General features: G+C 50.3%; 1 protein-coding gene across 1 annotated transcript in view; it reads right to left on the bottom strand.

The window, feature by feature from the left end:
• TCERG1L (transcription elongation regulator 1 like) overlaps window positions 1–14,713 on the bottom strand; it is a 91,454-nt gene that overhangs the window by 27,164 nt on the left and 49,577 nt on the right. Inside the window, exon 5 of the mRNA XM_086467084.1 lies at window positions 8,387–8,512. Coding sequence (XP_086323210.1) covers window positions 8,387–8,512 — 126 coding nt within the window. The remainder of the gene's footprint in view (window positions 1–8,386; window positions 8,513–14,713) is intronic.

Raw genomic sequence — 14,713 nt, 5'->3', positions numbered from 1 at the left:
AAAAAGGCTTTCTCCCCCCCCCCAACATTTTCTTGTCTTTCCGTTACTCCTAAAACCCCCACTCGGAGGTCTGAGCAAAGGCACTCTCTAGCGACCCGGCCCACGCCGCCTGCGGCAGGGAGGAGGAGGCGTCTCTCCTCTTTGTAAGCGAACCAGCTCCGGGGAAAGGGCACGCAGCCCCCTCCCGCCCCGCTGCGGCCATCGCCTCGGCTCATTCTACCTTAAAGCCCGCGAAATTTGTTAAACCACAAATAACGATGATGTTTCAAGCCATTTACGGCAAGAACCCCAGCGGCCGCGCAGAAGCACACCCCAGCGCCCCTGTGCCTGCAGCCGAACCACCAAAGAGGGCTCCAGCCCCTCGGGACGGGGACCGCGGGGACCCCCCCTGCTAAGCACGGCGGCGGGCACGGCGCTGCACCCCAGCCCCGGCCACGCAGGGAGACCCCCGCCCTGCACCCAGCCGCCACGCGCGGCCCTCGGAGCGCCCCAGTGCAACCCTCCGGGCTGGGACCGCCAGTGCTGAGAGCGCCGTGACGAGGACAAGCCACGGCGCACCTCACCCCTTGCTCACCTCAAGAGTTCTGTCTGCTGAACAGACTAAAGCTTTGGAAGAGCAGCTTCAAGAAACGACTTGCTTTTCTAGAACCACATCTTACGTAGTGGATTCACAGGTCAAAAATATTACTCAATTAATTTTATAATTACTCAGGCTACAGAATACAAACGCATGTAACTGGAACTACACCGAGGAAAAGGTTGGATGGAGTCTCAGCCATTTGACTCTGCTTCACCATGGAATATATCACAATAATAAACATTTAAATATATGTCATTTTTCTCAGACAACGACTTACTCAATTTTTATGGATAGCGAAAAAGAAGATTTACAAACCATACCAATTAATTTCCACATTAAAGGAGCTAGGAGAAGGGAGCAGCTAATACATATCAAAAGGATCTCTAAATTTATCTTTCTTCACAAGACATCTGGTAATCGGGAATCAAAGCATTACCGGGCACGTTGGTCTTTGAAGGCAGCAAAGTCACACCCGCTTCAGCCCGCCTGCGAGCACCCATCACCCGCCAGCTCCCGCTGGGCTTCTGGAAAGGTGAAGGAAACCCTGGCAGGGCGCTCGGGAAGGCCAGGGATGTCCAAGGGACAATGCGAGGACCCGGCTGGGAGCGGAGCCACGAGCAGCAGTGCCATGGACAAGCGCCTGGCAAGGCCCAAGTGGCTGCTGGCGCTGGCAAGCGGTGGCACCGGCCACAATAAAGCCCCGTGTGAGGAAAGCAAACACGGCGAGAGGACACCAGATGAGCGAGGATGCTTCTGACGCTCAGCTCTCTGTGAGATCTACAGGCACAATTAGGCCACCTTGCTTAAATTAAACTCTGCTAACGTATTCTCCAACTCTACACGACGGCAGAAGACAGACAACGTGCAGGTTCTTCACTGTTTCACAGAGGTATTTCATCACCTTGCCCTGTGTTTTCCCAGCACTCTGGCTCTCCCACTTCCCTCCCCCAGGGATATCCCCGGCAGCTTGTTCTCCGCTCCCGCAGCACCCTATGAGCCAGCCCTCGGGCGCTGCCCTGCGATGCGCCCGCACAGCCCGCCTCCCTTCTGGCCAGGTTTCTCAACCAAAGCCCTAGCGCGCCTTCTGGGAACCCGCTTGTAGAGGATGAGCGGAACCCTGAGACGTCCGCCGCTGCACCAAACGTTACTTCGCAAGTCGCTGGTTTTGCAGGAATTCCAAGGCAGCCGGCACAGCCCGGGTTTGCGCAGCTTTCGCGGGGGCACAGCTGGCCCTGACCACGTTTCGCGGGGGCACAGCTGGCGCTGGGCTCAGGCACCACGGCCGACGCGGTGCTCGGAGCCTTTGGGGGCCAGGCTGCTGCGCAGCTGTTGGCAGTACGTCCGGGCACTTCCAGCTCTCGACTCTTCTGCTCTTGCCATCAAATAATCCCTGAAGCAACAAGTCTGGACGGCCCCTTAGCTGCTGACGGAACAGCCACACGCAAATTGCCGCTGGGATTCTGTCACTCGAGCACGGAGCAGCTGGACATGCAGCAACACACCTGGGAAATGGTGCTTAATGGCGCTGGGATTTATTTTTTCTTTTTAACAGGGAAATCGCATCAACCTCTCTTCCAGCTCTGCTTCTTTCTCGTTTTAACTATTTCTCTAATCCTAGGAAAAAAGCTTTTTCTTCCTATTAGAATGTTGATTCTTTTACAGTCTTCATTATCACATCGGTTTAAGAAGTAGCCAAGACCTTTTCATTCACGCGTGCGCATGTGCACACATGCATGAGGAACAAGGAAACACCTCTACCAACCTGATGTCAAGTTTTCATTAATCATTACAAGCATTAATGCAAACACACAAATGTCAATTGGCAGATCTAAATAAGCTGTTGCCCAAGTGAAATTCGGCAGAGGAGTTTCCCCCGGCTGAGGCTGAAGAAATGAAACAGGAGAGCGAGCCTCAACCGCGCCGGCACAGCTCTGGGAGCTCCAGTTCGATACCAAGGACAACACACGGCGTGATTTCTTTCGTCACGGCCGCTCTTACCCTGCTCTTTAAGAACTGAAGGTTGGTCTGAAGTACGGAGCAGGGACGTCCCGGTGTGCGGAGGCTCTCGCGCAGGGGCAGGCGTCATCCCTCCTGTTGGAACCTTACAGACCTCTGGCATGGAGACGCTCTGCACTGCCAACGCCCGAGGCAACCTCTTGTCTTCCTCCTTTGGAAAGCTCCCTCACAGCACCCGAACAGGCAAGCTGAAGCCCCAGGGAGGGACTTGGAGGCTGTAGCTTTTGCTCGAAATAACAGCATCACTGGCACAGAACGCATAGGTGACCTTCTGCAGCACGCTGTTCTTTAGGCGCTCACACATGAAATACATTTCCACAACATTTTGGACAGTCAGCACACATAAAATAAGATGGAAACAAAAAAAATAATAAAATAAAATAACAAAAGAAAGGCCTGAAAGCCACTGTGCACGTCAGGAGTCATTTATTTTTATAGCTGTAGCTGAACACTGCAACCGTTTCCCCCAAGTATCATGTCAAGAGAAAAACCCCTCAAGCTTGCGCTTCCCCCTGGAGCCCAGGGGTCCCCGGCCACCCTCGGGGCAGGCAGTGGGCTCTGGCTCGCTGTGCCACGGAGGGACGCCAAGCTCCTGGAAAGCGAGGTGGTGGAGGGCTGCGGGGGGCCCGTGCCGCTGGCCCCCAGACCGGCTCTGCTCCCCAAGGAGCAGACCCAGCAGAGCGCTGTGAGGGCTGCTGGGATCACCAAAGATCTCTCCTCCCCTGCGCGCCCTGGGAAAGGACAGCCAGCAAGAAGCGTGTTGACCCTCCACTGGCAACCGGCGCACGTCTTTGCTCAGGTTCACTCTTTTCTCGTTAATTAACCATTTTTTCCCCCCCTCTCTAACTTAAGTGCATAAAATAAACTGCAGCCCGACAATTAAGCTACTGCGACGTATTTCCAACATAATCACGCACCTTTTTTTGCCCCTAAACTCCGCAGCGTAATTACTAACGATGTGTTCCCGCACTCGCTGTAATGCTGCCGAAGGATGCGCTGGAGACGGGAGGATAAAGATATCTGATTAAAGAGACTTCTCTGAGGCTCCACGGCAGGTAGAGAGACATGAATAATTCACAGTATGAAAAGTAAAGGTGAAGTAGCAAAACTGTCTTGGGTATATCACAGAGATGTAGGTGTACGATCATAAACATCTTATTAAAAGCAGAATTAGAGAGGGAGAGGAAGAGGGAAGATTGATTCATGCCACAAGAAGCTACGGACAAAAGACAAAAATTTGTTTTGCAAAGGTATTTAGAGGCCAAACCTCCATTAATCTTAAAAGAAGTTTAAAATTTTGATTCTAAATGTTTCCAAGAGCTGTATTTACTTCACACGCACCTATGTAAACACTCGGGGTTTTATTATCCCATCAGTATCTCTGCAGGTCCGTTCTGCCTCTCCCCACAACTTTATTGCTTTTGTTTTTTGAGATGAGCCTAAAAACTGTATCTTCTCTAACTGACTCACACCTCCTGCTCTGCGGGTTCTTGCTTGAGGCAAGGGCGGGATTTCAGTGCCAGCTACATCAGCCGGGTCCCTGCCCCACTCCCGCAGGCAGGGATCCCACCTTCAGCCCATTACCACTGCTCCAGGGAAAAGACCCTGCTCCCGCCTGCACCCTGTACTTTACCCTTGAATTCCTATTTTCTGCTTTGACCAGTTTCGCTGTGCCCTGCCACACGCTCTGTCTCCCCGCCCACAGCAAGTCTCCTTGAGCAGCGCTTTCTTCCTTCTGCAGCAACCTCTTCCCACCCACCCTTTAATTTTTCTGGACATTTGTAACGGGAACAGCAGGAGACCAAGGATCCACTCTTTTTCTCTGGACATCCGTAACGGGTAGAAGACCAAGGACCCATTCTTTGCCCACTGTACCCTACCATGGGCTGTGTGCCTGGTGCAGAAGTCAAGGACAAACGAATTTCTTGGTTGGACTCTCAGGCACACAGCCAGCGCTGCCCAAGAGACGCTATTTGCCACTACCCTGAAAGTAAATTCTCTGTCAAAGAGGGAAAAGGTGAAAAACCCCTACAGATATATTCCCTCGAACCTTCCCCATCTCCCAGAGCGGCCCCCGGGCATTCGCGTCCCACGGAGCTGCCAGGCAGGAGCAGGGCGACACGCACCGCTCCGAGCATCGCTGCCCGCCGACAGCGGGCACAGCGCGGGGACCCGTTCGTTCACCTCCTCCCTCCCTCCCTCCCCGAGGCAGCTGCACGCCCGCTGGCAGGGCACTTCTACCCGGTTTTGCGTTTCCCCCTCCTTCGAGCCGCTGTGCCGTATCTCAGCTCCTCTCTCCAGCTGTTTCTGCACCTCTGCCCGCTGGCCCAGGCTGAGCCGGGCTCTCAGGCACAGCCCTCGGCTGACTCTTGCCGACCTTCCTTCCTCTGCTCTTTGCATGTCTTTCTTTTTTTTTAAATACCAAGTTCAAGATCTTGGCCCCGACCTTCAAGGCACGCAATGGTCTGAGATATTCACAGATGTTTCACAGAGTTATGAAATGATGCAGAGCTCTGCGAGGCTGGTACTTACAGCTCCACCTCTCTTGTACCTACTGTAACACAAAAAAATTGGATTTGTACTTCAGACTGGACTTTTCCAGCTTCAAACAGAAAAATAAATGCTTCCTAGAAGCCAGGACCATTGCAAAATTTACTCCTTCCGCTTCAGGAATACAGAAAATTTTATTAATTTTGTCTTCAGAGAAAGCCAGAGAGAAAATCCAACTGTGCCAAGCCTCGCTGAACACCCAATTTTCTCTTTAGAAACCAAGTCATCAAAAGGCTAATCTGAATTGCTCGACAAAAGCAGGCCTGTAATGCCAGATAAAGTCTGTGTGTCAGCTTAACACCATCACTGCACGTGCTGGCAGCAACACACGGTGGCACAGACCTGTCTATGTACCGGCATGTGAGATGCACGGCTTAACGTGCTGCTATTCCAGTTGTCTGTCCTAGTCCTCTCTCAGAAACAACCACCCCCGTGTTTCAGTGCTCCTGGGCTGGAGACACCCAGGGCATTTTTAAAGGTCCAGAGCTTTTAAATAATTAAAAAAAAAACCCATAAAATGAACACACAAACAGCCCTGGAGGATGGTGTCCAAAGAAGGGCAAGTGTGTCCAGAGAAGGGCAGTGAAGCTGGTGAAGGGCCTGGAGCACGGGTCTGGTGAGGAGCGGCTGAGGGAACTGGGGTGTTCAGTCTGGAGAAGAGGAGGCTGAGGGGAGACCTCATCGCTCTCTGCAGCTGTCTGAGAGGGGGTTGGAGTGAGGTGGGGGTCGGTCTGTGCTCCCAGGTAACAAGCGAGAGGATGAGAGGGAACGGCGTCAAGTTGTGCCGGGGGAGGTTTAGGTTGGACATGAGGAAAAGTTTCTTGACTGAAAGGGCTGTCAAGCACTGGAAGAGGCTGCCCAGGGCAGTGCTGGAGTCTCCATCCCTGGAGGTGTTTAGCAGACGTGTAGAGGTGGCGCTTGGGGACGTGGTTTAGTGGTGGCCTTGGCAGTGCTGGGTTAATGGTTGGACTCGATGACCTTAAGGGTCTTTTCCAACCTAAACGATTCTGTGGTTCTCTCTCTCCACCGTTATCTTTCCGCCTGCCCAACGCTGCTGGCTCAGAGCAGGCTGGTGTGCTTGGGTTTGCCACCCAGGCACTGGAAGGTCTCAGCACCAGCTCCTGCTCTGCAGTGGCCAGGGGGCAGCTCAGCCCCAGCCCCCACCGCCCGCTGACACCAGGACAGGTCACCCACGGGGCTTTGCCAGGTTCCGAGCATCTCCTAACAGTTTCCTGAAGCGCACATTTGCTTTTCTTTCACACGAGGCTGACGTGTGAAATCACCTTTATTACTGTAATTTGCTCTTAATTATGATTCCTCCTTTGACTGTTTTTCCACTGGAGATAACGACAGTTTGCAGCAACCTATAGAAAAGAGTGTGATCGCCTCAAAAACATTAAAGAAAAATCCATACTATACTTGACTGAAATTACCACTTTTCTCTTAGATGTAATTGGCAGGAAATCAAAAGGAGGAAGGAGGTATTTCGTATTTCCAGGAGTAAGCTGGAAACAAGAATATCATGTTCATCTTATTTACACTACTTGTATGCATATAAAAATAAAACAATCGGTCTTCCAAAGTGACGGCCTCCCAACAGGATAGCCACTCCATTTGGGCAACGATTGACCCAATGTCACACTGGACCCGTCATCAGAAGTCATCTAGTCATCAAAAGGCTTTATACAGTTAAATCCTTACTCAGCACAAGGGATAAAAATCAGCAGTGTTTGTGTTTTCAAGTCTGCCAGTAAGCAGATTATGAAATATATTTGATATGAAATATATTAGAAACCACGATTTCAGTTTTCAACAAGCAACAAGGTGCAGATCAGCATGACCCTTGCACAAATCTTTATCTTTCTGTCCCTGCGTTCTTTGAAGAGTTTTAGTAATTCCTCTGTCTCACTTGCTTCTGACAAGGAACCAAGTCAATACAATTCTGGGTGACTTTAAGGAGGAGTACGCAGGTCTTCAAGCACAGTAACTGCACAGGCGATAAAAGTAGCAGTTGTTTACCAAAAGAAAACCAAACCAGACAAGAAACTTTAAACTGAAGTATGTCAAAAGAGACGTGTATGAACTTTCCTTCAGTTTTAAGGTGTCTGTGTCATAAAATTTTCAGCGATTCCCAGGCAGAGCTGGAACACTCGGCAACATAAAGTCACTCAGAAGATCTTACTCAAGACAGGTACGGCAGCAGGCAGACCTGCTTCAAAGGGAGCCTCCAGCGCCACTTAGGGATTTGCCTGGCACAGCTGATCACGAAGTATTTTATGAAACTTTTTTCTTAGCCGTGGGTAGAGCCAGCGAGCCTGAGGTACCCACAAAGGAAACAGCTGGGCTGGACGAGCGAGAGCTTCCACGCCAAAAATCTGTGCATGAACAACCGCAGCAGAAGTACGCTCATTTCTAGCTCTTCAAAACCTCCACAACCGTGCTCATCCCTAGGTATGAAGGATCAGATTAAATTACGCCTGAACTGATACCTAGTAATTCCCGATGAATGCCAGGCTTTTCCATGGAACACGGCTGGGAAGCTGCATCCAGGACCCCGCGGTGCCACAGGGCCGGTTGGCACGCCCTCCCCATGAGGGAGCAACCTGTCCAGCCCCACTGCAGCATCTCACCTCCACGAACAGAGTTCCTGACTTCATGACGACAGTACTGTAAGAGGAATTCCACGTTATTAGGAAGGATGTTCCCATTTTCCTATCAAAATCCGATCGCTTTTTGATTGTGACCTGCAACGTGATTATACGCGACTCTGAACCAAGCCACCAGACTTCCTCCAGCCCTTGGGGACAGCACTGCGCCTTCTCTCACGGCCACACACACACATTCCCATGACAGTGAACAAACCAGTTTTATCCGCACAGCACAGCATAAAGCATCCAACGAGGCTTCACGGAGCAGCTATCCAAAAGATCACCCCTCATTATCACTGTAATGCTCGTGAACACCACTGGCATGGGACACGAAAAGCCCAAGGACATTTCAGAAACTTCCCTCCTGTATCACCAAACGCAAAGCTACTGCCGATGTCCAGACTGAGTCAACAGGATCCAAAACACTCTGAATACACTCGTAGTTAGCTAAAGCAAATGTCATAAAATTTGAGCCGATTTTTTAAGGGTCTCCCATTTCCACGCGGTACGGAAAGCGCGGCTCGGTTGGAAGTACGCAAACACACAGCATGTGTTTCAGTAACATAATTGGTCCGTAGAAACGTAAACAAACCTGCTAAGGTCTGATCCATCAAATTGGTTGCCATGAAGGTCACCGCCGGCGCAGACACAGCAGTTACCCGGGTCACTTGCGTCGGCATCAAAGCACCCACGTGAGCATCCATTCTGGAGGCAGAACCTGCATTCAAACCAGAAGAAAACTTTTTTTTTTTTCCCCAGTAAACAAAAATGCCTTTAAAAAACTCACTTTTTTTCCCATCTGTATTTCACAGGACACTCTTTTAACCTCCTGCTAAACATCTCTCCCTATACCCGTTCGCATGGTTAAAACAACAGGTTTTGCGTTGAGTCACTGGTCTAGTCTGGCCGTGATGTCCATTGACTCTCAGCAAATAACCATCTGTGGAAATTTTAAATTAATGAAAATTTAAATTAATAAAAATGTGGCCCTCAAAGTAAGAATTTGCAAGGATATAGTAATGCTTTCAGAACAGATTACAGCAAGATCAGTTTTCTTTTTTAAGGCTAAAGAACACACCTGCGGTTTCTACTGTTACTCATCACAAACTCTTGGTGCCCTGCTCTATCCGCGGGAAATTATTTTGCCAAACCAGCAGCTTTATCCAAGTAAATCACAGTCTGCTCAGACAGTTCACAAAACAGAAAAATTGACCAAATACATTATTGGTCATAAATTAGTAACCCTGGTCTGCTGCTACAACTACGCTGATTAAACCAGGCTACTTAATCCATGAGAATCCACGGCTATCGCCGAATCTGAGGCCAAACCTCGAGCGTTAGTTTCCCATTACCTGTGAGAAGCTTTTCTTCAGAAACTGGAAGACCCACACCACCCCATCTCACCTCAGACCTAAACTCGGGTGCCCCATCAGCAGTCTCCGCATCCTGTTCCGAGGCCACCACTGCAAAACTGAACTGGCAGTCGGGACGTACCCCCAGTTCCAGGCAGGCACTGGGAATAACGTCGTATTCCCCAAGCACGAGCCAAGCTGCAGAATTTACTGCCCTTTTGTTTCACTAACTATTCCGGTGCTGTCCAACACTTCTCACCCCAACTTGCTGCATTTCGCACTAGTAGGGATCATTTCTGAAACCTTCACTCTGTCATAAACACTCACTCGCTCGCTACAAACCTCTTCATTGATTTTTGTTTCTCCGACCTCAGGTGCCAAAGCAGATTATTAAACTCTCACCAACACGGGGACACCAGCCGCTTTTCGAATGCAACTCTAACAACATTTTTTTATTAAAAAGGTCGCTTTTTCTTCCTCAAAACTACTCTTGGGTATCGTCTGGGCTAGCGGCAACAGGAGAGGGTATTTCCTCATCGCTTCGAGACGTGGAGCAGCACAGCCATCCCTGCCAGGGCAGAGGCACCTTCCCATCCCGCAGCCGGAGCTGGGAGCTGGACCCTGCCTACGGGCCCTTGAAAAGGCACAACGCGTTCAAAAGGGGGGTAATTTAGCGACAATAACAACATCAGTGATGATGCTGATTCTGCTCATGAGGGGTGCGTTTTGCTGTTAGGCAGACGTACATTCTATATAATATAATCTGAGTCACCTGTACGACAAACAAAACACACATCCTGAAATTCACAGAGATTTTTCCTCTTCTTTCCGCCACCCCCTTGTCTCCCACCCCAACGACCCGGCGACAGCAGCGGAAGCCATAAACTCTCCAAGAAAAGATAAGTCTGAGGATTTTGCAGTAGATTGCTCAGTGAAGAAGAAACTGGGACTACAGAAAGCCTAAAGAAACCCCCGTTGACGCCACCCAGAGCCTGCCCGGTGGCATGCCCATGGACCTGCCACGGGTCTCTGGCCTCACCCGGAACCCAGAGGTTTCTGCCAGGCACAAAGGTCTCTGGTGAGCACCAAAGAGAACAGTGCCATTGTAACGGGCTTCCTGGTGGTCCGAGCAACGTTAAACACCTGCTTTTGCCCAACGGCAAGCAAGAATTCCACTGCTACTACGGAAACAGGGAAAGCCCATTGCCTTCTACCCGGACCTGGTGACATTTTCTACAAAAACACAAATCCGACGCCTGCGGGGCTGGTTTTTTTTCCTAGCAGCATGTTTTCAAAGCTGCCATTTGAACGCATTTTCTCATATTATCAAGTATGAATTCCTGAAGGAAGAAATTCCTGAAGGAGGCTGGAATTCAGGCTATCACGGGGCTTTGTGGGATTCACCCTCACAACAGGCAAAGAAGAACTTAAAATATAGTACACAATTTTAATCAAATTCCTATATTTAATAATAATCTTTTACAACAACAGAAATGGATATAAAATAATAAACCTCATGAAAGAAATAACATTTTATAAAATTAGAAAGTCATAGTCCTATAAAGGGGCAACATGGCTAAAGAACTGCCCAGGGAAAAGTATAGCTTTGCCAAAAGATAATCTTAGGGAAAAGCAGGAGGTTCATGAAGCTTTAGGAGCTGGGGCCATAACACCAACTTCACTGAATGTTCGCTAATGTATTGGCCGGACACCAACATCCTATTAGCCAGGGTCCTTACAGACGGTACCCGGTGCAGGACGACGTGTTAACTTTAAAAGCCAACGAAACACCTCAGAAAACCATGATCCCCAGCCAGCCAGGAAAAAAGAAATGAGTTTCCAAACGTGCCGACTGGAACGACCGGGAGGGTAGTTGCAATGTTCCCGTATGAACAACTGGAAAAGGACGATTAGTCCCCATCAGCTCGGGGGGGATCCCCCCCTCAACCTCCTCCTCGCCTCGCCCCCCCCGCGGCCCTCCAAGCCCTCACTGTATGACCGCAGCACCACCTCTCCTCAGGAGCTGCCAGCGCCACGCACAGCCACCCCCGAATGTCGCGGCCGCAGGAGCAGCCCTTGAGACAACTGAGAAGTCACCTTAGGCGAGTATTTTGCCAACAAGCCCCATCTGCACCATCGCCCCTGGAGTATTTTCACGTGCCCATGTGCGCAGCAAGAACCAGCGGCCCCGCAGCTATCGCACATCACTACCCCACAGCCCTGCGTCTTTGTCGCTCTCCTCCCAGGCGGCTTGAAAATCCCAAGAGCATAAGAAGGACATTTAATATTTTTATGGGCTTCCTCCCCCCCTTCAGCCATCACCTGCACCGGGCACACACCCCTCCGAGGCCAAGGATTAACTAGCAAGCCACTGTCAGTAGTGGAAGGGGCAGAAAAGCGGGAACGAGAGGACAACGCCAACACGATTTTACCTGTGGAATGCCACGTGTGCACCCAGGCGCGGTGCCTGGCTGACAGGGTGCGTGCGAGCCCTCCACAGACCTGTGTCGGTCTAGGACAACGCAAAACGAGCACCAGAAGATGCTCCCAGATCGTTAACGTCAGTGGAGCGGGTGCAGAGGGGAGACAGCCACAGCAAGACCTCTGTGCTCCACTAACCCCCCCAACAAAGCTGCCCCGTGCCATTCTCCTGGTGGTCTCCTCCCCGGGATGGCAGAACCTGCTGCTGACAACGACCCCTGCTGCAGCAGCGTGGGCTGCCTGGGGGGCGCGGGGAAGATGAGCTGCAAGCAGCTACAGGGAAAGACAAAACAGAAAAGGAAACATTCTGTTATTTCTCTCTTCTTTCCTTTTTTTCCCTCCCCTTGATTAGGTCAGGATAAGAGAAATTCCCACAAGTCATGATCAGTAAGTAGCTCAATAAAGAAACTACCCTGCAAGGTACTATGATAAATTTAATCCTTACGTGCTTTGAAGAAAGAAAGATAAACAAAACGTTTACGGAAGAGGAACAGGTCGGTGTGGTGTTTGTCGTGCTGCCTACAGCACAATGATGTAACTGGAGGCACTTGTAACTCGGCCACCTCTAACAAGACAGTGAACTATTTCCCAGCTTGAGATGATGTTCGGACCTCAGGCAAAGACAGTTTCTTTCTTCTGCTTCTGTCAAAGCCCCCGGCAAAACTATTAACTTTGATGAGCTCTGTGGATATAAAGAAACACTGAGGAACCATCAATTCCAACGCTGAAGTCCAAGGTGCCTCTGATTACATGGAGCAATCCTTGCAACAGCAGGCTCCTAACAGCCCCTCCTGTTTCACAGAGATGCCCAACACCCGTGAATGAACTGAAATTCTGGCTTCCGTATCCTTGGAGACCATTTCTTAAGCTAGGATATCCATCTGTAACTTAGATGGACATTACTACACAATTAATTCCATGAATAATATTTTACCGAACAAGAGGTGTTGGGTTTTCTTTGGCTTTTCAAACTAATTTTAATGACGACAAAAAGGACACTTCCCTCCTATCGCTTCCAGAGTCACCAGAGACAGATGAAAATGGTATTTCATCAGATTCTGGTGAGGTATGTGCACTTGGCTGCCTTGCTGTCTACAAAAATATACTCTGAAAAAGTTAACAACGAATCAAAAAACCCCTGGAGACGAGCATGGCTGGGAATCTCTGGCTTGTCCTCTTCCTCCTGTAAACTTGCAAAGGAAGGGGAAAAGGTTCGCACCTACAGACGTAGCTCAGCCCAGGTCCCCTCCTGCTGCCGCAGGTCTCCCCGGGGGGACAGGCTGGTCTCAGGCAGCCCCACGCTTTCTGGACAAGCTCTTTGAGAAACGCCAAGCCGATCCAAAACCTGCCCCCGATGCCTCCTCCCGCACCGGGACGCCGGCCACGCACCGGGACGCCGGCCACGCACCGCGTGAACCACGCGCAGGCGACACGTGCAGACACTTGGGGGTTCACCCCCGAATCCTGAGGTTTCTAGGGCCAGCAGGCAGGTGTAAGCGCACGCTAAGGTCCCCACGTGGATCTCAGCACACGAGCAATTCTCTGCACCCCAGAATTAGAACAAATTTCATAACGTGCTGAGTTACCTCTGTACAGGTAGGCACACACAGCTAGAGATGAGCTCTGCTCATTTTGTTACCACGTTGTACGCCGCGTGTCAAAACAGGGCTTTACAGTGTATAGTTCCAACTGCTTCTTTATGTTGATTTATTATCACATCCAGGAACAGTAAAATTATCTTTCGATGTGATGGAAGCAATTAGTTCACAGCTTCCATCCATACTGGAGTCACGCATATACATATATATAAACATTATATATAAATGTTATATATATATGTGTGTGTGTGTATATATATGTTCATATATATGTATTATTTCATACATGCAGATCAAGTTCAGCTGCTTAGTTAAATTACATCCGACGCTCACCAAATAAGCTTGAATGATTTAAGGCAATCATAACCTTTAAGGAATAAATATTTATGCTTTCTAGTTCTTCGTGCTCATAAAAAGCAGCCCTTGCAGTAGATGGATTTGGAATACAGATGAACTCTGTGGATGGAGTTTAATGCCATAATGCCATATAAGCTTTCAGTATGAACTGAACGTAACCTGGGCTGGAATAAGACCCAAACATGAACTGTAAAGAACCGACCGCCTGCCCACGCATACTTTGGGCGTTTTATGATGAAGTTTACGCAATTTTACTGTAAAACAACACTGAGGAGGGGGATAAAAGCAATCTTGTCTATGAAATTTCTCATTATTGTCAGAGCCGAGGAGGCCTGCCTAGGAAGTCATGCGTTTTGAGAACATCTGTCCATTTTTAAGACTATTTCAGTGCAGATGCATTTTACTGCATTTTTCAAACACAAGCAACCTACGCCTCGATTCAACTGCAACGAGGACATTGCAAGGACAAAGGAGGACAAGAGCAGAGGAGCGGAAGGTTCAGAAACCTGAAGATCCTCTTGCAAGCGATACGCTGCGCTGATTTGCATCCCTGATGAGCGGACGCTGATTTGCATCCCCGACGGCGGAACCCAGAGGGATGAGCTGCCGGGGCGCTGGGGCTCCCCTGCCCCTCTGCGCGGGGGTCTGGGGGCTGCTCCTACCCGCTGGCTGCTCCCTGCAGCCGTGCCAAGCCCCACCGCAGGAAGGGAGCAGAGCAGATCGGGCAGCCGGATTTCAGAAGTCCTCGTACGCCCCCGGGAGCGGAGCAGAAGGACGGTGCCGGGCTCAGCACCCGCGCAGGAGTCTGTCCCCCCGCTCAGCAAACCCTCCTGCAGCGCAGCCCGTGCCAAGGCGAGCGGAAGGCTCAGCTCCCGCAGCTCCAGGCAAAAGCATCTTCAACCCCCGGGAACGTCTTCCTCTCTCTCTCTGCTCCCCGGCAAGGGCAGCTCCGGGAGACCAAGTCCCACAGCTGCTCTGGCTGAACTGGGAATGGTTATAATGGACAACCCCATGACCTGGCATGTCTGAATTGACGTGTTGATGCTGTTGCTGAAGTACCTGAAGAAGAGAATGGGAAACTCCCTGTCATGTAACTGACCGACTGTGCCTCACCTCCGGCAGAAACCACCA

The sequence above is a fragment of the Leptosomus discolor genome, chromosome 6, assembly GCF_034619465.1.
Source record: "Leptosomus discolor isolate bLepDis1 chromosome 6, bLepDis1.hap2, whole genome shotgun sequence".
NCBI lineage: Eukaryota > Metazoa > Chordata > Aves > Leptosomiformes > Leptosomidae > Leptosomus > Leptosomus discolor.
This window is presented reverse-complemented; position numbering and strand designations above follow the sequence as displayed.